Here is a 22,450-nt window from a genome sequence, read left to right on the forward strand (position 1 = left end):
CCTCTCAGAATAATCTTAAATTTAGAATGTTAAAAAAAATCAGTAAGAGAACTATATGACATTTCTTATCACAAAGATGGTGAATTTTGGAGTTTTCCACTTGAAGATATACTATTCATTTAAAATTTTAAAAAATACAATGTTTCCAGCAACTTCTTTTTGAATTGCTAACATTTCCCACACTCTATTTGTGGGTTGGCTATCTAATTACTAATATCTGCTTCAAAATGTTCTTAATTCATGTTTTACTTCTGAAAAACAACAAAATAGATGTTTAGAGGTTAATATTGTGCTTAAAGAAAAATCTGTTACCATTTGTTTTAAAGAAAGATTTCCACCCATCATGTAACAAATATACATCTTTTTGACCAAACGAGAAGATTTTGTCCTAGCACGAGGACCCTTTCAAACTTGAAAAGGGTCACCATGGTTGAGGCTGGGCAGCAAAGCTTTACCACAAATCCTTTTTCACTGTTTTTTCTGGAGAACGTTCTAGAAAAAGACTTCTAGAACGTTCTCCCTCCCAGCCTTACTGAGGTTGTTTCTTAGGTTTAGCCTCTCTTTCTTCTTCTAGCTAAAGGAACAAAGGTCTGTGTGAATTGTCCCTTTTGAAACTTTCTAAGAAAAATAAAGACTCTGAGCAATGAATATGGAGAATGAGGGGGATCAGTTTTAATCCTTAAGAAAATGTTTCCACCCTAAAACTGTCCTTTTTAGTGTCTGCCCTTTCTGCCACGTTAGAGTAGAGGTTGTCTGCTAGGGGACCCTTGATTCAGCTGCTTCCCGGAGGGAACCTCAGTTTTCCTGCCCGAGGACTGGCCTCTGGCTTGCTCTGCACACAGCCCCGACTGAGAAGGCCTTGAGGTCCCACGCTGTTTCACTTCTCCTCCCAGCAGGCCAGCCTCTCTCCTCATTTCTCACCGTTGCCCTCTCCCCACCCCCCTCCCACATGTGTCCCTTTCTCCTCTTCCTCTGTGTCTGTTCTTCTCAAAAGTTAGCTTACAAAGCAAAGTTGTAACTGTGAATTCCTGTTTTTCCAACCACCCTCATGTGACAGGATATCTCCTTATTGGAGGTTTTCCCTAATTTCAGAAGCCCTTTAAAAGTGAGAGCTTTGCTTCACACTTCTTTTCAGCAGGGCAGCTGTGAGAACCCAGAGAGGGAAGTGGTGGTCCGGCGCCCTCCTTGTCCTGGTTCTTTCTTACCTGCTCTTCTCCACCCGTGGAAGAAGAGGATACACTCTGGGCCATGAGGTTGTCCCTGCTCCCACTCTTCCTCTCCCTCATTCCCGTCGCTGTGCAGCTGTTGGGTAAGTCGGCTCTGAGGCGGAAGCTCTCTGACTTGGGGCCTGGGGTCTATGGCACACCTTCCCTTTGGGTCGTTGTTAATGGATTCCTTGCAACACCTGTGGTGAGAGGAAAGCAAAAGTCCCCTGCACCACCAGCTCTATGGGGACCTGTCACCTCGGCCTGGCTGCAGGCCTGGAAGCCTGGGGCTGGAGGAGGGAGGAGATGCCACCTGGCCCTGACCCCCACAGAACCCTGTCTTCCTCTTGACTTCTCTCATCTCCCATCATTCCTTCCCTGCTTTACTCGTAGCAGGATTTCCTCTATGGTCTGTGCACTGTAGTTTTCATTTCACAATATTTCCATCTAACCCCCCACAAATATCTTCTGAGTGTTTTTGGCTGAAAGGCAGGCAGCTCTCGTGTGTCTCCTCATTGTAGGTAAGGCTCATCCCCCCAAAAGGAATTTCATGTGATTTCCACAATTCATCTTTTTTTTTTCTGTGAACCATTTTAATTATTCACAGTTTTTATTGCTAGAAAGTTCATCCTTATCTGTATTCTAAGTTCTTCAAATTGATTTATGCCTGTTTTTTTTTTTTTTCTTCCTGGAGACTGGTGATTACTCACGAGGAACGGATTCAGAGTTTTTCAAGTTCTCAAAGAGGTTATCGAGTCTCTCTGTTTCTCTAGACTCAAGCTGTTTAAACTTCAGAATGAGAGGGCCTGTGAGAATTTTCATTCCCAATTCTCTTTTGAGATGAGATAGAAGGGATTTCAATTTTGAACTTTTGGTTTCTGATCCCCCTTCGTATCTCTGAAATCAGCAAACACTGTGTGCACACAGTCTGTGCAAAGGGCGCACCATGCCCTGCTCGAATGGTGGGGGCAGGACTAAGAAGACGGGTAAGACGGAAGGGAACTCCCCACCACCAGGAAGCTTCCCACGGAGAGAGTATTTGATCACAGAAGACATTCAATCATAATAAGCATTAAGTATTAGTGATTATAAAAACACAAGCAAAGGCTGTACGGTTTGCACCCTGCCTCTGCCAGCAAGCTACTGAATTTCCCCGTCTATAAAATGGGGAGCATCGTATTACCTGCCCCATCCGTTGTTGCCATGATTCAGAGTTACAATATGTAAAATGTTTACAACATCGTGTGGCCCATCATAATTACGTCGTAAGCATTAACTCTTAAAAGCAGTAACTTTTTTTTCTGCTGTAGTAATTAATTGTCCAACAAAAGCAGTATATGAAACATTTAAAGGAGAGGTTCCCCAAGAAACAATGCTGAGGAAAGATTCCTGGAGCGTGAGGAGATATTTTCCCTGAGTCCTGGCTACAAAGCATCTCTTAGTGATGAAGGGGTGCTGGGGGCAAAGCTGTGGCGTGAGAGACTGCAGGGTGGGGTTAGACATTGTCACAGTCTTCAGCTGGAAAGTCTGTCTTGTGCAAGAGGATTAGTATATTCTTCATGGCCCCAAAGGTTAAAACTAAGACCAGTGAAAATCTTCTAAGGGTTGTGCTGTCTCACATAGAACAGTCTTCTTAGGAGTGAGTTCCCCGATACTAAAGGTCTTCAGACAGAAGCTGGATGAACAATTCAAGGCTGTGTCTGAGACCCGGACTCTAACCCAGCGGAGTCCAATAGAAGCATAAATGGCCACCTTATGTAGCCACATTTAAAAAAGTGAAAACACATAGATGACATTGATTTTATGAATATATTTTATTTAACCTAATGTATCCAAAATATTATTGGTCAATGTTAAATCAATATAAAACTTAATGGGATATTTTTACGTTCATTTTTTAAAATTAAATTTTCAAAATCTGGTGTGTATTTTATACTTACAGCGCATTTCCATTCAGATGGGCCTGATTTCAAGTGTGCCGTAGACCCATGGGAATAAACGGTACCACGCTGGGCAGCACAGAGTCAGCCCCTGATTTTCGTTAAACTGACTCTTAATGCCTTTGGGCAAAAAGTGTGTCCCAATTTGCTTAGGAATTTTTCCCTCCTCGACACAGCAGGATGCCTTCCTCTGATGAATGGCTTCCCCTTCGTAGGCATAAATATGGGAGAAGCAGGGAGATGCCGAAGGTCTGTTTACTTAGAGAATAAAAAACAAACAAAAACATGGATAAGGGAGCCCATTCCAGATTTTTATTTTTAACGTGAGAGCCTATAATTCTTATTTTACCTTTTCTTGGCCGAAGCAGCACATGAACAGAGGTGTTTGGGTAAAAGTGGGGCACTTGCTTAGTTAGCTGTAGAATAAAGGATGTATGAATTCTCTCTAACCCTTCCTCTGGCTCCCTACCCGTCAAATTCTCCCTCCTTCCTGTGGTTTCTTTCTTTTCAGCCCGGAACCCTCTCTCCACCTCCCCAACAGCATCCAACATTAGCAGCACCATGAGCATCCATGTCATACATTGAGGGGCCCAGGAGGCCAAGCTTAGCAGAGGGAGCCGCTTTCCCTTCTTCCTCCTCTTCTTGCCCTGCTCTCTTTTTAGCAGGAAGAATTGCATTCGGCACCGACGTTTAGACCTCGGTGGAGATGTAATCATAGCAGAGCTACGGTGTGAGTTGCTCAGACACCGAGGTTGGACCTCAGTGGAGAAGTTGAGCTTGAAATGGGGTGGTTTGGCTCACAGGCAACGATGTGTTGGTAAACTTAACAATTGGTTCTCAGAGGGAAAAAAGCACTGATTTGTGGCATTTACTGATTTCTATGGTGTAAGACTCCCATCACGGTTGGTTTCAAAGTATCAGTGTGATGCTCCTGGAGGCAGAGTTGGGAAGAGATGCCAACAATAGGCTCTCACTGGCCAATGAGAGTGAATTTGACCTCTAGCGCAGGCCCAGGCCGCATCCAACTTGTTTTATAAGTAAGAAAATCGAGGGCCTGACAGGTTAAGTGATCTTTCCAGAGTCTCACAACTAGTTAATGGCACAACCTGTTTGGTGCTTAGTGCTCGTAACTCCCAATGGAGTGTTCTTTCTATTAAACAGAAGCAATGCATTTTTGCTGGATGGATGATTGGTTTAATACCAATTCAGAATTTCTTCAAGGAGCAACTCCCCACTGCCATTCCCTTATTAAATTTCCATACAATTTTTCTTATAATATTTCTACTTTATTTTTAGTCTCTCATTTCTTCCTTCTATATGACTTATTTTAGATACCAGATTTAAGACATTCTTGCTGAAGTTATTGAGCAAAACCAAGTTCTTGTCATCTTTCTTTTTTCAATTCTTCTTATATTTGTCTATTTTTCTTGTTATTGTTCCAAATTACTTCTGATTTTTCTATAATTCAGAGATGGAGACTTTAAGACTTTTCACAAGGAGAGGGGAAGAGAGGGCATTAACGTTCAAGTGATTTCTATATGCAAAATGACATGCTGGGTACTTTATATAAATGATCTTTTTTAGAAGTTGACAGCAACTCTATCAGTGAGCATTATTATCCCCATTTTACAGATAAGGAAATTGAGGCTAGAATGATTAATTTAACTAAGGCAACACAGCTAGTAAATGGTGGAACCAGAATTTGATCGCAAGTTTGCTGACCCCAAAGAAAATACCTCTCTCCACCACATCACGTGTCTCCTGAGAGTGGAAACTCTGGGATCCCCATTTTCTCTGTCCTTCAGTCCCTCTCTCTGGGCTGCAGCAACAGCTCTCTGTTTTCTCTAGTTTCATTGTGTTCTGAACCATTTCACACTGTCTTCAAGACTGATTTCCCCAAGTTGATGATAATAATTAACTAACATGTATCGAGCAATTTCTGTGTGTTCCTGACACACTGTTCTAAGCACTTTATTTAGATGGTCTCATTTAATTCTCACAACAACCAGCAAGTCCTGCTATTTCCCCCTCATTTTTCAGATGGGAAAAAGGAGGCACAGAGTAATTTAGAAACTTGACCAAGGTCACACAGCCAATGAGCAGTGACGCTCCGATTACATCATGATCAGGTTGACAAGATGCACAGTTAGCATGGCTACGAACGGAAGAAGAAAGAATGGTATCGTGTCAACTTCTTACCTACAGGTTTTGTTTGTGTGTCTTAAAATTGGGGGAGAGCCTGGCATTCTGAGGTTGAAGGTATAGGAGAGAAAGGAAAGGATAGTGAGTGGAGAGACAGAAGGGGATGGAATCCAGGACACAGGTAAAGAGATCAGCAGGCAGAGGGAGACCTACAGAGATGGAAATGAATGAACCCGGGAAGGGTGTATATAATCATATCTTTAGGGAGGGGGCCAGGAGGTCGGCAGAGTTTCTTACTGTTGGCCTCTATTTTCTCCTTGAGGACACAACCCAGATTGGATTCATATTTGTACCTCCCCAAATGGCCAGAAGCAGTGACTGAAATTATTGGCTTCTCTGAATATGTGATGAACGAAGGAATGAAGTGAAAATATAATTCTCAATTTTTCTTTTATTCTTTTGTTCAATATTGCTACCCTAACACTGTGATTGTTAGTCATCCCCTTGCCCCCAGTGCTTGGCATACTTTGTGGATATACTAGGTGAATGATAAATATTTGTTACTTACTTTCAGTTCTTTGGGGACACATGTGTAGGTTTTACATTCGTTTACTGAGGGTGATGGGCAGATTTATTAGTCTGAGTTTCTTCAGGTGCTGACTCCTGACCATGATTCAAGTAAAGGAGTTTATTGGGGAGGGAGGCTCAGGAAACACTGGCAGAGGAGTGGGGAGGGGAGACCAGAAGGGAAGGCAGCCGATAAAGGGTGTGTTGCGGAGCCAGTGACCACTGCGGACAAGGGGTACTCAACCATACCAGGGTGCTCTGGGTGGCAACGTAGGAATATGTGCCTCAGAGTCAGCCCACCCAAGGTGCAAGGGGTTTGGGGTATTTATTCATCAATTTCCATTAGTCATTGGTGAAGGTCTCCTCCTGGGGGCATTAGTTCTCTGACCCTCTTGGTCTTGGCAATGTGTGGGCATCTGGGGCTCTGATGGCTGGAAAACACCCCCAGGCCCAGAGATGCGGTGCTGGCGTTGGGGAGTGGGGCCAGCATGCACTAAAACGGCAAAAGGCAAGAAGAAATAAGTGGGATTGTGGCAGTATTTGCCACAAAATTCCCGCTAATTTTCCTCTTATCCAGCTTCTCTATCTTCTAGAAGTTATTTTCTTTTATGTTTTCACGTCAGCGTCTTATTTATTGATAGTAGGGAATGTCTAAAAATGTATGAGGAAATAGAACACCTAAATAGCCACCTTTAGTAACCTAACTTTCTTTGCTAGGAGGTTTGGAAATTTAATTACTTGCTCAATGTTATGGAATAATGGAAAACTGTTAAAACATGCTTAAAAGAAAATTCACGCCCATGTTATTGGATATTTAGTCTTCAGTTATTTTTAACCTGAGATATGCGGTTGAAACTTCTTACCTCTTTCCTAAATGTATTTTTTTTATTGAGGTCATATTGGCTTACAACATGGTATAAATTTCAGGTTACATTATTGTATGTCAGTTTCTGTATAGACTGTATCGTGTTCACCACCAATAGTCTAGTTTTATTTTTTTTTTCTTTTCTTCCCCCCCAAAGCTCCAGTAGATAGTTGTACGTCATAGTTGCACATCCTTCTAGTTGCTGTATGTGGGACGTGGCCTCAGCATGGCCGGAGAAGCGGTGCGTCGGTGTGCGCCCGGGATCTGAACCCGGGCCGCCAGTAGCGGACTGCGCGCACTTAACCGCTAAGCCACGGGGCCGGCCCCTATAGTCTAGTTTTTCTCTATCACCATACACATGTGTCCCTTATCCCCTTCACCCTCCTAAATGTTTTTTGACCTTGAATTAACCCCAGCAGAGTCTGAGCTCAGTATGCAGGGAACTCGACTCTGGCTTGTCTTTGCATTGTCACCAGCATGGTGCCTGGCACATATTTGTTGAAAAATAAATGTAAGATTAGTAAGATAGAGTTAAGATGGAAGGAAAATCTCTTCAATTCTATAAATAAATTTCTGATGTCTATTAAAAAAAAAGGAAACACATTCAATCTCATAAATGAGATCGCAGAGAAATGAATATAGCTATCCAATTGTCCTCATTTGTTCAGTGTTGCTGTATTTCTGTTACAATAACATAATTAGTATAGACAAAAAATAGAATGTTTATACATATAAAACATTGGTGTGGAGAATAGTGGCAAAAATGGCACAAGCTGCCTTTTGGTCAAGGCCTTGAATCACTTTCACAGGAAGACATATGACATTTTAAATCAGAGACATTGCAGAGACCATGATAAAAGCAAAACTATGTGTTGACGAGTTGGGGAGTAGAGTAATGTATGAATGTAGGACCATAAAGTGATAATTTTACATTTCCTTGTATTGTCTGGCCAAGGTACTGCTTCCTAATGTCACAGATAAATCAAGGAAACAAGAATAGATAAGTTGGTATTGAGATAGAAGCTTTTCATTTCCAAGTGCTTTCGTTTCCAAGTACTTTCGTAAGTCTAAACATTTATAAATTGCTCTTTGGTAAAAATAAACTTTCAGGGGAAGAAGTAGTATTTAATAGACCCACCATCATTAATCAACTATTAAAAATAATGTATTTGGGTGACAAGTCAAGATGCTTCAGATTTACTAAATATTCTTTCATTCGTTCGACTAATATTTCTTAAGAGACTGTTATGCTCCAAAAAGAGAGAATACAACACTGTTCCAGAAAGATACAGTCTCTCTACTCGTGGAGTTTACATTCCAGTAGGGGGACACAGACAAAACATAAGGAAACAAATTTTAAAAGAGAATATATTTTAATATAGTTATGAATATTCTATAGAAAATAAAAGAGTAAAATTAGGATAGTCAGATTGCTAAGGAGTTGACACTTGAGCTAGTACCTTAAAGAGCATCCCAAGAAGAAGGAACTTGAAATATGAAATTTTTAAGGTGGAAATGATCTGCAAGTGTTTGAGGAACAGAAAGGGCTTGTGGCTGGAGGGTAGTGAGTGAGTGAACGTGGGAGGAGGTGAGGGCAGAGGTAGCCGGATCAGATCATGCCCCTTCCAGGGAGCTGTGAACTGGAGGCTGTATGGTTTTGTCCTGTGTACAGTAGCACCCTCTTGAAGGCTTTAAAATGTTGGAGAAATATAGTTAAAAATTAAGTCTCCTTCCCACCGACAAAACCTCTTCACATAGATAGAAGAAAAATAAAACAATTTTGTTATTGAATAAGCATTCAACTGGAATGTGATGACTATCACAGGCAATCTGCAAAAGAGATTGCAAAAACAGAAAGAAATCTGACTCACTGATATAGCTAAGTGGAAATAACCTATTACATGAGGTAGGTTTTGCAATTTGGAGTCAGGTGACAAGTTAGGTCCATCTCACCCAGGAAGCTGGGAGCTCAGGTGTTATCTCCTTTGATGATTCCATTTCAAAGAGAGGAAGACCAGAGCAAGACTCTGGTGGCTTGGTCTAGGGTGATGGCAGTGGAGATGGAGAGAAAAGAATGGATTAGGGTATATATATTAGGATTCTCCAGAGAAACAGAACTATTAGTGGGGTTGTGTCTGTGTATCTATCTATCTATCTATCTATCTATCTATCTGTCTGTCTGTCTGTCTGTCTGTCTGTCTGTCTGTCTATCTATCTACCTATCTATCTATCATCATCATCTATCTTTTGAGAGATATTTGTTTTAAGGAATTGGTTGACACAGCTGTGGAGGCTGGCAAGTCCAAAATCTACAGGGGAATGCTGGCAGCCTGGAAACTCAAGAAAGAGTTGTTATCGCAGTTCAAGTCCAAGGGCAACCTAGAGGTAGAATTCTCTCTTCGTCAGGGGACCTCAGTCTGTTTTCTCTGAAGGTCTTCAACTGATTGGATGAGGCCCACCCACAGTGTGGAAGGTAGTCAACTTTATTCAAAGTCTACTGATTTAAATGTTAATCTTATCTTAAAAAAAAAAAACCTTCACAGCAACATCCAGACTGATGTTTGACCAAATATCTGGATACGTAACCTAGCCAAGTTGTCACATAAAATTAACCATCACAGTATATTTTGGGGTAGAGCCAATAGATTCTGCTTTGGTCCTAGAAGGTGAAGGAAAGCTGAGAATCCAAGACAACCCCTAGGTTTTTGGTTTATAGATCTGGGCGGATGATGGTGCCATTAATGAGAAAGAGAAGACTGGATGTTTACTCATTAAGTACCATCCTATTTAGAGCAAAATTAAGATGGAACTACAGATGAAAATTAAGTACATGAAATAAAAGTTAAATAAGTATAAAAACCTCTGAAAGAGGAACACTTTTTGTACATAAAGACTATCAACACCTTCCCTTCAACGGCTGGTTGGTTGAATGAATTTGAGTGGTTGCTAAGTGTTGGCTACTGGACGATACAATCAAATGGCTGAAGTCTGAGATGGAAGATATTTATTATTGATGATGAGATGTTACTGAGCAAAACTATCTGAAAAGTAGAAGATAAGTCTAAACTGGAAAAACATAGGTGGACTAGAAAACACTAAATGTAAATGGCAGTATGGTTGAGTTTACAGAGATATAGGACAAAACTTTCAGAGTTCATTACCTTTTTAGGTTAGATTTACATTTGTGTATGGAAAATTATCATAGTAACTGCTTTTAAAAAAACTTTTAATTTTCCTATTTCCTGTGTTTTATTGTGAACAAAACACCATATTATTAAAATTTTAATTTTATTGTCAATACATAAAGTTGCTCATTTTGTCACAATAGGTCGTGGGCAGCAACAAAATGAGGTCAAGCCTGGGAAGCAGTGCAGCTGGATGGGAGGAGGTTCAGTCAGGTATTGAGTGTTTGGTTGAAGATGTCAACTCCAGAGAAGCCAATAGAAGCAGATGTTCTGAATTCAGGCTCTACTGAGTCTCAATTTCAAGAAATCAAAGCAGCAGAAATGAGGAACCAGGCTCAAGAACCCAGGCAGAAGTTCAAAGTAGCACTGATTTAGGAACTCAGACTAGATAGAGGCAGGAGGTCTCCAGCAAGGGTGGGACCAGAGCAAATAGAGCAGCGTGGCAGGAGAACATAATCTTTTGAGGCGAAGATCCATGATAAGCTCTAAATTGATGGTCCAAGAACTGACCTCAGAGTGTAAGTGGTGCTCACCTCACAGGGGTGCTGAGGACATAAAGAGGTATGGCTCATGGAAGTGCTTTGTAAACAGTGAAGGACTCTGCTATTGGTACTATTATTACTTTGTTATGTTTCACTGGGATGATTTGATTCATCCAATAACGAGCTCATTTAGTCAGATTCTGTAATACCACCAGCTCATTTTGAAAGAAATGCTTAAGTAGAAGGAATATAGTAAAACTTCACAAGAAGTGTTTAATTTATATTTATGTTCCTAAATTAAAAGAGTCACTTCCTTTCATTTGTCTATTCTTAAAAAAAATAAAACCAAAACAAAAAAAGAAAAACCTTTACAGGAATTCAATTTTGACTTGAGGAAAAAAAATATGCTTACCAGATCCTTTTTTCTTTGGCAAGAGGAAGTTGAGTTTTGCGACCTAGCAGCTATGTGTTATAAACATGAACCATCTATGCATATTTATTTAAATCACCAGCCCCAAATTACAAGTATAAAAATACCATTATTTGTAAAGTTATTCTCATAAATATTACCTTAAATGACATAAAACCTTACATTTATTTAACCTTTATTGCAAACTTCACAAATTATTACACTTTTAAATACATTTTTGTTATACAAGGTTAGATTGACTATGCAAACAAAATGAAAGCTAAAATTACTTAATAGATACTAACTTATCTCTAGATGCTAGATCTCTAAGTTACCTACTGTTGGAAGGGAAAACAAAACAAAACACTTCTCTCATTGCTCAGATCTGGGCTACCCAGAAAGCATTTAGTTCAAAAATTTACTGGACATAAAATGAAGATAAAATTTTCTAAAATAAACTTATTTTTAAAATTACAAAAAAACTGCATAAGGTTGTAATTAGAATAATTACAAATAAGTTTCATCTATCTCAAAGAGGATGGGGATGAGTCAGACTTCAAAATTCTATTCTAGGATATACATGTATTTAATTTTGGAACTTATTCATATCCAGATTTTCTTTTCTCTGATAGATACTGCTTTTTTGTTATCTACCATTTATGTTTATTCCATTACAATTCATGTACATTTAAGGCAGGCCTTTTCATAAGGCCTCTCGTAATGAACTAGGACATCTTGTAGATTTCCATTCAATTGCCGGCAGCCACATTCTCGCCAAGAGGCTGCTCAGCCCAGTCTCTCTCTGCAGCTTCAAGGATCCTCTGGAGGGAGCTGAGCTGGCCTAGGCAGAGTCAACTTCACCCCTTTTCCTGCGATCGTGTCTTTAGGGAAATGGAAACATTGGGAACTTTTGACCTAAAATATTGTCTTTGTCATATGCATCCACTTACCCTTTCTCTTTCTTCTTTTTTTTCCTTTAACAGACACTAGGCAATTTTTAATATATAATGAAGATCACAAGCGCTGTGTGGAAGCAGTGAGTTCCAGTGCGGTCCAAACTTCAGTTTGCAACCAGGACAACGAAGGACAGAAATTCCGATGGGTGTCTGAATCCCAGATTATGAGTGTTGCATTGAAATTATGCTTGGGCGTGCCATCAAAAACGGATTGGGTTCCTGTCACTCTGTATGCCTGTGACTCAAAGAGTGAATTTCAGAAATGGGAGTGCAGAAATGACACACTTTTGGGCATCAAGGGAGAAGATTTATTTTTTAACTATGGCAACAGACAAGAAAAGAATATTATGCTTTACAAGGGGTCGGGTTTGTGGAGCAGATGGAAGGTCTATGGAACCACAGATGATTTATGCTCTAGAGGTTATGAAGGTAAGAAGCATGGATTTTCTTACCTTTCTGTCAAACTTTTCTCATCTTCTTAGTTGGAAACTAATTCAAGAAAATAAGCACATTCTTGTTTAGTCTGTACAAGAAATATTAATTGATTACCTTTGTGTTTTGAACTATTCTGTTCTATAAAAGTACGATAGTGAATAAATGTTATAAAGTCCTGAATGATACTTTAGTTCTTTCTAATTAGTGAGAAGACATTTTTTTTTAACTTTTGCTAAGATTTTCTTTTTAAGTAGAGGTTACAATTTTTAGAAATAAATTTTCACTGTAATCTTTGACCGGAAGCCTCCCTTTTGACATTAGGCAGTGGTAGTGATAAGCGGATTTAACCAAATGTTTCTTTTCCTTTGGTTTAAGTTATCCCTGGAGAAATGAGCCATGTAACAACATTCTTTACCAAGTCAGATTGCCTAAAATGAAATCTTGGCATTCCTTGACAATTTGAGTTTCTCGTTTATCACCTTATGGGTCTTTAGAGAATATAATAATCAGAAGATTAGAAAAGCTGAAGAATTAGCTTATAAATTAACATGCAATGTATTTCACCACCTATCTTAGAAAGTGGTAGCACCACTGAGACAGGAAATAATTTTATACGTAGTTAGTTTCTTAAGTTCTTGAAGGTTAAACAAAATCGGAGTATTTCACCTTCTCTTCTCTTGGCCAAATTTCATTCTCTGGTGGCTGCACAGAACAAACAAAACAAAACAAAAATAAAAAAGAACAGAAGCCTTTCAGAAAGGCTTCTTGAGTCAGATGATGTTATAATCACATTCCAGGTTTGGATACTTGGTTGTTGTGAAGTGTTATCTAGAACGACCCCAAGGTCAGAGAAAGAGCCTGCCTTTTGGGACAAGAGATTACCTGTGTCCAAAATTACTGTGTTACTGAGGCTGCGAAGATTGGTTGGACCAGCTGTCATAGCCAAACAGAGCTTAGGAGTTCAGCTCTTTGTAAGGCAATAATGTCAGCTTTCCATTTTCCTTCTATGTAAAGAGGATAGGTAGTAGGAATTGAAGAAGAGTGAGAAGGAGGGTTCAGGAAGAAGTTATCCCAAGGCATTTATTGAACATAAAGTAAGTTTAGAAGTTATTTGAAAGGCAACCTAAGTACTATAACCTTTCAGGAGAACCTTGATAGAAAATGATGGGGCAGGACAAGGACGAACCAAACTTGACCGAGTGAAATTCCACAGATGGGACAACAGTCCTAATTCATGGGTTCAACACAAGGAAGATTGGTGCCAAGACATCAGACTTCTTATTTTATTTTAAAATATATCACTGAAGTTCTGTAACCCCTCCCGCCCACTTTCTGTTCTTCTATTTGCTTTGAGAAAAACATGCATTGGGTTTAGGATAGTGGTTTGCAAAATTTAATATGCTTAAGAATCATCTGGAGAGGTTGTTAAAAATGCAGATCCCAAGGCCCCCCTCCCACCCAGATTCTAAATTACCATATTGGGGGAGAGGCCTAGGAATCTATTGAATTATTTTTGTGAACACCTGAGTGGTTGGACACGGATGGTCTATTGACACTATGTGCATACTCTCCAACTCTCTCCCAATACTTAAGAAATTCCTGCTAGAAGATCCAGCTCCTCAGAGGGATCTTGGAATCCATTCATTGGAACATACATTAGGACTGAAGGCAAAGCAGAGAGGGTATATGTAGAGTTTCTGTCTCTCTGAAGAAAACTTGGGGAGAAAACTGGCTGAGGCTAGGGATTCTTTTAGAATAATAGAAGCAGAACTGTAGACTTAGAAGGATCTAAGGGTTGTCTGGAAGTTTGGACCACAAGAGGAAGAGTAAATCGACCGTGGTTCCATGATTTGTCAGTGAAGTGGCTGGAGTGGAGCTTGGTTCTTGTGGCCTCATCAGTACTTTGCTAAATGAATGGAATTAGTCCTGAAAAGGCCATTTCTGACTGACAGCTATAAATGCAGCACTAAAAATTTCTTGGCTAATTTAATGAACAGTACAACTAGCCTTGAGATGTTCTAAACAGGTTTTCTTCATATGAAGGAACAGGTACCTTAGTGATTAAGAGTGGCATAATTATTTCTGAATCTAGCGTGCTCCTTATACTACATATGATTGGGAAAACTAGTCCTGTAACTTAGGGGAACAAAAGCTAGAATCGCATTTTAAAGTTACTAACAACCTAATTGGCAGAAAAGTAATTTTGGGGTAATTGAAAATAAATGTAGCTTTTAAGGAGAACTGGGTAAGTACAGGAGTAAAAGGAAGGAAAGGGGTAGCAACTTATATTTATTGTGCTCTTAATATACGTTAGGTGCTGTGCTACATGTTTTGCAAACTTTATATTTTCTAAATGCCTTCTAAGAAGTCTTTAAGAAATTTTTAAAGTCATAGAATCTACACAACTTAATTAAGAAAAGAATATTGCTACCTAGCACAAATTCAGAAAATCAACTGGTGGCAAGAGGCTAAATACTTCAATGTAGAGTGTTGTTATCTCCCAAAGGGGTGTCCTTACAAAGACAGAGACTTTAAACATAGTGAGAATTTAGCCAGGTGAGTGGTTTGGTTGTCAATAGAGATATGAGCTTCTTTAATCTTTTTGGCTTAAACCAAACCATAACCAACAATGATTCTGTATTTGTTTCAGTTTTCCTTTCTAGGTGAACCCAGAGCTCCCCCTCACCTCTTTTTTTTTGTGAGGAAGATCAGCCCTGAGCTAACATCTGTTGCCAATTCTCCTCTTTTTTGCTGAGGAAGATTGGCCCTGGGCTAACATCCGTGCCCATCTTCCTCCACTTTATATGAGATGCCGCCACAGCACGGCTTGACAAGCGGTGCATCAGTGTGCCTGCAGGATCCGAACCCTGGGCCGCTGAAGCGGAGCGTGAGGACTTAACCGCTACGCCACCGGGCCAGCCCCCTAGAGCTTCCCATTTTGATCTGTTTGAATTCAGTTTTTAAAAAGGCAAATATTGATTGTAAATGGTATCTGATGGTTTTGGGTGATTTCTTTCCATAATGTGGATTAGAGAGTGATGGCAAAATTCTTACCCTTTCTCACAGCCATTGTTGAGGGACTCAAGTGAAGGCTGGCTTGACAAGAAGTAGTTGGAGGGATTTAAATTTTGACTGTGTGTTTGGGTTACACAGCTATAAGATTATTTTTCAATCTGGAGATTCAATATTTCCATGATTCCAACCAAGAGGAAGGATGGCCTCTTCTCTGTTTTGAAGGAAATGCAGAAGTCAAAGGTGGCGTCTCTTGAGCTGATTACTTTTGCCTCACAAGAGGAAAGAAGAAAGTCTGTTCCAAAAGACAGCAGAAATGAAGTGATACTAGAGTTATTCCTACGTGAAGACTCTTGCATATACCCAGTAAAAGAGTAGGGGGGAGGGAGAAGAGAAACAAACAGGAATTTCCTGCGTGGGGACATCAAGTGTGATCAGAGGAGTAAGACCAGTTCTTTTGGTGTGCTTCTCATTGGAAAGTCAATGTTCTGAAACATCACTTATATTCTAAATGCAAGTCAATATGTCTCTTCTAGCCATGTACACACTACTGGGCAATGCAAACGGAGCAACCTGTGCATTTCCATTCAAGTTTGAAAACAAGTGGTATGCAGATTGCACAAGTGCTGGGCGATCAGATGGATGGCTCTGGTGTGGAACCACTACAGATTATGACGTGGATAAGTTATTTGGATATTGTCCATTGAAATGTAAGTAACTTTATCATCAAGAAAAGTTTGGCGCCTTTAGTATCGCAACAGAGTGACAACACCTTGCATTTGTCTAGAACGTTTCTTTTTCCCAAAGTTATTTCACATTTATTATTGCATCATACCCCATCACAACCCATTACAGATGTCATTGTCCCATTTTATAATGGAGAAAGTGATCCATGTTGGCTGAAGACTAGAACACGGATCTTCTGACTCAGCCCCGGGCTGCATCAAATGACCTGTTTGTTTTCACCAACTACTTTTCTTCGACTTCCACTGTTACTGTCAGTTATTTTCTAAGACTTTAGGTCAAATTATACTGTATATGATGCATATATACTTAATGCCAGAGGTAGGCATGCCATTCTCCAACCTGGAATAATTTTCCCTTAAAGCAAAATAAGTGGCATTGTGTTATATTGCTAGGAAGAGGTCAGAACATAAGAATGCTTGGTGCTCTTCCCACGCTCAAGAATCTATAAAGGAAAAGTGTCAGCAGGCTTTGGGTGGGGTGGAGGAGGGCATCAGCTTTGGAAGGCAGGGATGGGCTGGAGAAGGAGAATCTTTGCTTCACTTTCCATATGAGCCCACATCCTCCTCCTGCTGCCAGCTACCCCTTCTTCAACTTCCCTCTAAACTTCTTACCCCCTGACCTCCTGCTGCTTCAGACTTTATGGATCAGAGTAGCTCCTGTTTTCTGCTCTTACCCAGAACTCTCTCTCCTGCTGTCCTGCAAAGGGGTGGGTGCGGGGGAAGAGTATCAGATGCAGTCTGGGATGGTTGTGAGGCTGTCTGGACTGCAGTAGCATTGCTTACAACTCAGCTTTCGGGACCACACATCCACACACAATCACATTCGTCCAAACATAATTGTAAAACAATCCAACTTACAAAAATATTTTAGTTTGTCAAGTTCAAGCCAGAATTCCAAGAGTCGTGCTTATTTATCTCTTGATTTACAATCCCTAAACATCTCACTAAAAATAAAATTGATTTCTCAGCCCCATATGTTATTGTAATTCTCTTCCGTGTGTAGTCCCTGTGTGCTGGCTGAATACACACAGAAACTCATAGGCTTCCCCTTCACAGTGACACTGCTCTCCCATAATATATTAGCCTCTCTTATAGCAACCTGTAGAGGTTTCTTAGGGGTATGGATCTCCTGGGTCCAACTATAGCATCCTGCACTTAAGTGGTGTTGGCAGAGAGATTGTTGGATGCATGTATGATTTAATGGATCATTAAATGGAGGATGAATGACGAAGAAAACTCAGAACTGTGGAAGGATATGTGTTGGAGGGGTATCCTGAGTATGCCCCAGAATATCATCTTTTAGTCTCCTTGCTTCTCATTTATGGCTTCAAAACCAAATTATATATATTTCCTGTTAAATGTAAAAGTAGAATAACTATAGAAAATTTTAAAAATTGTTTGATTTCAGTATGCATTAACATTTCAAAGCACGTTTTATACATTTCACGCCTTTCTTGAAGGGCTTTGCAATTTCCCTATCTATTTCATTTTCCTTACTTTGTGTCTCTTTCAAAAGAACATTTTATTTTATATTAGCCTTAAACTAGCAGATCCAATACAGGAAGATGAGATATCAGTTATTGACCTACTGACACTTAATATATGCCCTTCATTGTCCTCTGCATTGTTTATTGTAATGTTTTCCTTCTATTTAGACATTTGTTTTCAAGTATGAGAACAGGAAAAGGAAGAGACCCCTTTCTCTCAATTCTCCATAGCTTGCAACTTTGGCTTCCAACAACGGTTGTGTTGTTTTACTGTGGGAATTTGAACAATTTGGGGAGATGTCAAGTCAGCAAACCTGTACATTCATTGAGAAATAGATTTTAATTTCTTGATTTAAAATGCAAAATACACTTTCTTTAAATGGAGAGAAGAATCAAATTGCATTACCTTCTTTGGTCATTTATATCCCTTTCTCCCATTCCTGGACAAGAAAATAATCCCTTCTTTTTTTTTTTTCTTAATTTCTAACATTTTCTACCATACTATAAGCAAGATCTCAAAATCCCTAAAAATATTTATTTAAAACATCTCCATCTTCAAATACACCTCAACCCAGTCTCGTTTGAATGATCCCACTTACGTGGAGAAGAATCTATTTGGATGTTAGTAAAGTCTCAGATCATGATAATTTAAGTTTCACATTACTAATTCAAATTTATTTTTTATATAAATCATATAATGATTTTATAGTTAAAACATCTTAGAAGTTTCTAGGCTGTTGCCTGAATGAAATGTTGGTATAGTCTTCTTCCTCTTTGTTGTGACATGAGACCGCAAGTTTCATATCACCACAGTGTGTGGTATGTGTATGAAAAACATCATTTCCTCATCAGATACAAAGAATCATAGCAGCATAGGCTATATGTTTATGGAAAATGCCCAATTTCTTAGTAAGTTGAATACTTCTTAGGAAATTTGAGAAGTTATATAATCCTTTCTCTTCCTTACAAATAAATGAAAAGATTACTACCTCACATGACTTCTAAGTAGAATTTTATATTATTAAAAAGACAAAAGAGAAAGTTTCATAACGTGAAGCATACAAAAATGTTTCATTTGCTGACTGATTTCCCAAACATCTTATACGTAAAATGATATGAATAATCTATCTATATTATTGGCCTTTCATAGAGTATAGCCAACTTTATAGAATATATTGGGGATCATAAAATAGCAAAGGAAAAAATAAACTTAAATAATTATTTTTTACTCTGAAGGAAGAAAAACTAACAATCAGAATCTACTATTGCCAGGAGCTACTTATATTGAGTATATTCTACAGATGAGAAGGTGAGGCACTGAAACTTAACAATTTAAGGTCAAACCACTAATGAACGACAGAGCTGGATGCAGGTCCAGGTTAGTCTGTCTGTGGAGAGCATGACCTTTCCCTCTAATTCCTGTGTCTTTGGTCTAAAAAGACCAAACTAGAATGTGCAGGCAAAACATCCACTTGCTGAGAGAAGACGTATATTTCTTTTCTCTTCTCTCTTCTATTTTTTTCTAGATTAAGGAAGTTGGCTGGTATCTCTATTCTTGCTTAGTTCTTTTATTTGCTGCACTTCCCAACTCACCTGATCCCAAATGTCCCAATGGAAAAATAGGGAGGTAACGCCTCCCTTTCTTCCTTTAGGTACATGAAAGAGGTTGGATGTGGCTGATCTTTTGAAAGTTCCCACTCTTCATTTCAAGGGTGAAGAAAATCTCATAGGCACTTTGAAAATAAGTAAAAGGGAAAAAAAAGAAAAGAATGGAAAAGAAATATAGTGCTTTGGGCAATCATGCTAGTAGGATCGTTTAAAAATATTGTTCACTGAAAGTCTTTTCTATACATAATGCAGCAAATTCCATTTGACTTCTTTTACAGTTGAGGGCAGTGAAAGCTTGTGGAAAAAAGATCCGTTGACAGGCGTTTCCTACCAGATAAACTCCAAATCTGCTTTAACTTGGCAACAGGCGAGGAAGAGCTGCCAACAACAAAATGCCGAACTCTTGAGCGTCACAGAGATCCATGAGCAAACATACCTGACAGGTAATGACATGAAAAGAAAACAAAGTTGTAAGTAAGATCATTGTTATTTTATTTTATTTTTTTTGTGAGGAAGATTAGCCCTGACCTAACATCCGATGCCAATCTTCCTCTTTTTGCTGAGGAAGATTGGCCCTGGGCTAACATCTGTGCCCATCTTCCTCTACTTTGTATGCAACGCTGCCACAGCATGGCTTGACGAGTGGTGTGTTGGTCTGCGCCCGGGATCTGAACTTGTGAACCCTGGACCACCGAAGTGGAGCGTGCACACTTAACCACTATGCCACCAGGCCAGCCCCGTTGTTATTTTATTTTTACGTAGTTTAACTTAAAAGTGGACAGCACCAGTGATTATAGACATCATGATGGAGTGAGTCCCTAAGCAGAAGGTGCAGAGAGTATGACAAATTTGCACCCTGAAAATGACACCCAGGGTGGCTTCATCTCATGAGCCAACTTTATGACAGTCTCTAGAACCTACGCTGAGAATTCTGAGGATTAATCTGGGCTCAGAGTGGAAAAGGCCACAATCAATTAGTGATGCTGCTTTTGGACACAAGGCAGGGGTACCATTGCTGGTCACATACACCGGGTCTAACCTGAAGCCAGTGGTGTTCCATTAGCATCACAGAATTCAAAATGATAAAATGGAATGCTGCCACCACGAGCAGGGACAAAGCAAGAGCTGCTCTGAAACTCTGAGTCCTTTTTGCCCCCTGTATCTCAAACTCCCAGACTCTACAGGTTTTCAGGTCTTATTGATACTCTTTCCTCGATGTGTTGTTTGTTTTTTAAGTTTCTGTTCTTATAGGATTGTGAAGATGAAAAGAGCTAATGTTTGTTTGAGATGGGAGTATCTGTTTTAGCCTATGAAATCCACACTTGGGGAACAGAGAGATTAGGACCAGAAAGGAGTGTGGGAGAAAAGGCAACCCCAAGTCCCTGTTCCAGAATCTCCTCCCTCCAGTTCACCCTGACACTGCTACCAGGTCAACATATCTCTGATCCTATGACTGCCATATTCAAAAAACCCTTAGTGGTTTCTCATTGCTATCAAATAATTAACAAAACACCTTTACCTGACGTTAAAAGGTGTCATCTGTCCGCTGACTCCTGTTCCCCTTCATGCATTTTGCAGTCTTGACAAAACAGAAGTTTTGTGTTCCTCGTCTATGTCTCATACTTTCTCACCTCCCCATCTTCTCCCATGCCATTTCTTGTACCTGGAGTTCCCAAAATTTTATACAGTTGAAGTGTAATCTTCTCAATTTCCATCTGCATTTCTCGTATTTGTTTACCACTTTTAGGATAGTTGCTTACGTATATGGCCCACTTCCCCTACCAGGCTATAAATATGTTCACTTATTTTTTGTTCATTCATTCATTTGTTCATTCATTCATTCAGCAAGATGGCTGGTATCTGTGTGGGAGGCATTATGCTAGGTCCTAAAGACACAATGGTGACCAAAGCCAGCCATGTCCTGAGCACATGGAGCTTGAAGTCCAATGGGGAAAACAAACATAAACAAACAAACAAATAAATACAAATGATAGCCAGGGCCATGAAGAAAGCAAACTGAAGGCTGTGTGGAGAATGGATTAGAGGGCAACTGGCTGAAAATGAGGACTGTCTTGTGAATATTTATGCCCCCTCTTTAAGGAGATTCACATAGAACCTTCCAAGGCAGAGAGTCTTCACGAGTGTTTGCTGATTGACAAATGATGATACAGCACAATATAAATAATTGTCTAGAAATTCAGCCTCATGTTTGGACAAGCAGTCAGTTTCTGGCAGGAAGACAGTCAGTGCAGTGGTTCTTAAATGTGAAGTTGTTTATTAATCACTAGGGAACTCTGTCAAAGTGAAGATGCCCGGGCACAAACCCCAGAGATTCGAGATCAGTAGGTGGGATGTGGGGCCCAGGAATCTGAATATTACCAACCTTCCAGGTGATTCCAGGGCAAGTGGTTGGGAGACCACACTTGGCAAAACACTATGTTAGTACTTCCTATGTCATTGATGACTGCAAATTCCACCTGACTAGACACTAGGCAGCACAGTGCAGGGGTAAAGGCAACAGATTGGAGCCAGACTGCCTGGGTCCCAGCTCTGTGAAGCTGGGGGGTGGGGGTTGGGGGGTCATCTGAGGCTTCTATGCCTCAGTGACTTCGTCAGTTAAAGGGGAGTGTGTGAGCCAATACAACAGATGGAGTCTGTTCCCCTGCCTGGTCTCATCTCCTAGGACTTCCCTTTTTCCAACTCTTTCCGGATGATACCATTCATCAACCGGAACACATTTCTCCTATAAGTTATTATTATTATTATTTTAAATTGAATGTGAAGTTGTTTATTGCATCCTATTTTTGGTGGAAAAAATGTACCATACATTTATTTAGCACAACCTTGTGAAATACGCAAAGCGTAACTGCTAAGAAGCATTTTTCTACCCCTTGTCCATTTCTGAGGACTAAGCCGTGAATTGTAATGAAATATTCTTGCAATAGTTGGGCACCAAGTTTAACATTTATTAATTTTCTCCTTTCAGCATAGGCAGCAACTCACCATTTTCTTTCCTTTATTATTAAGGAGATTGACGAGAGAAAAGCAATCTGATCTCACTGTGTATTCATAAACTCACAGAAAGGATTATGCCTCAATCTGCTCAATTATTCTGTTTTATGTTGGTTTTGGGGCCTTTCTAATATCGAGACAAAGTATTAGAGTGATTAGTACTTACAACCATGGATAAAAAGAAGGAAAAAGACAAGGAAGGGCAGGAAGAAACAAAACCAAATCCATGTAGATGGTTACGGCATAGAAAGAAAGCATGATTTAAGACAATCCTGGTTTTATTTGTGTACATTGGCATGGATGACAGAAAAATCTATTAGAGTTGAAATGGTTTCAGTTGGCTTTTTTTATTTTTAGGAAGAAATCTGTGGGCTGTATTATCTCCACTCTTCCAAATTT

The 22,450-nt window shown here is 39.7% G+C and overlaps 1 protein-coding gene across 1 annotated transcript in view; it reads left to right on the forward strand.

The window, feature by feature from the left end:
- Positions 1 to 1,248: 1,248 nt before the first annotated feature.
- MRC1 (mannose receptor C-type 1) overlaps positions 1,249 to 22,450 on the forward strand; it is an 88,661-nt gene continuing 67,459 nt past the window's right edge. The window contains exons 1-5 of the mRNA XM_058532820.1: positions 1,249 to 1,410; positions 10,048 to 10,117; positions 11,779 to 12,180; positions 15,735 to 15,908; positions 19,318 to 19,482. Coding sequence (XP_058388803.1) covers positions 1,249 to 1,410; positions 10,048 to 10,117; positions 11,779 to 12,180; positions 15,735 to 15,908; positions 19,318 to 19,482 — 973 coding nt within the window. The remainder of the gene's footprint in view (positions 1,411 to 10,047; positions 10,118 to 11,778; positions 12,181 to 15,734; positions 15,909 to 19,317; positions 19,483 to 22,450) is intronic.

This window comes from Diceros bicornis, chromosome 36, assembly GCF_020826845.1.
Source record: "Diceros bicornis minor isolate mBicDic1 chromosome 36, mDicBic1.mat.cur, whole genome shotgun sequence".
NCBI classification, from domain to species: Eukaryota; Metazoa; Chordata; class Mammalia; order Perissodactyla; family Rhinocerotidae; genus Diceros; species Diceros bicornis.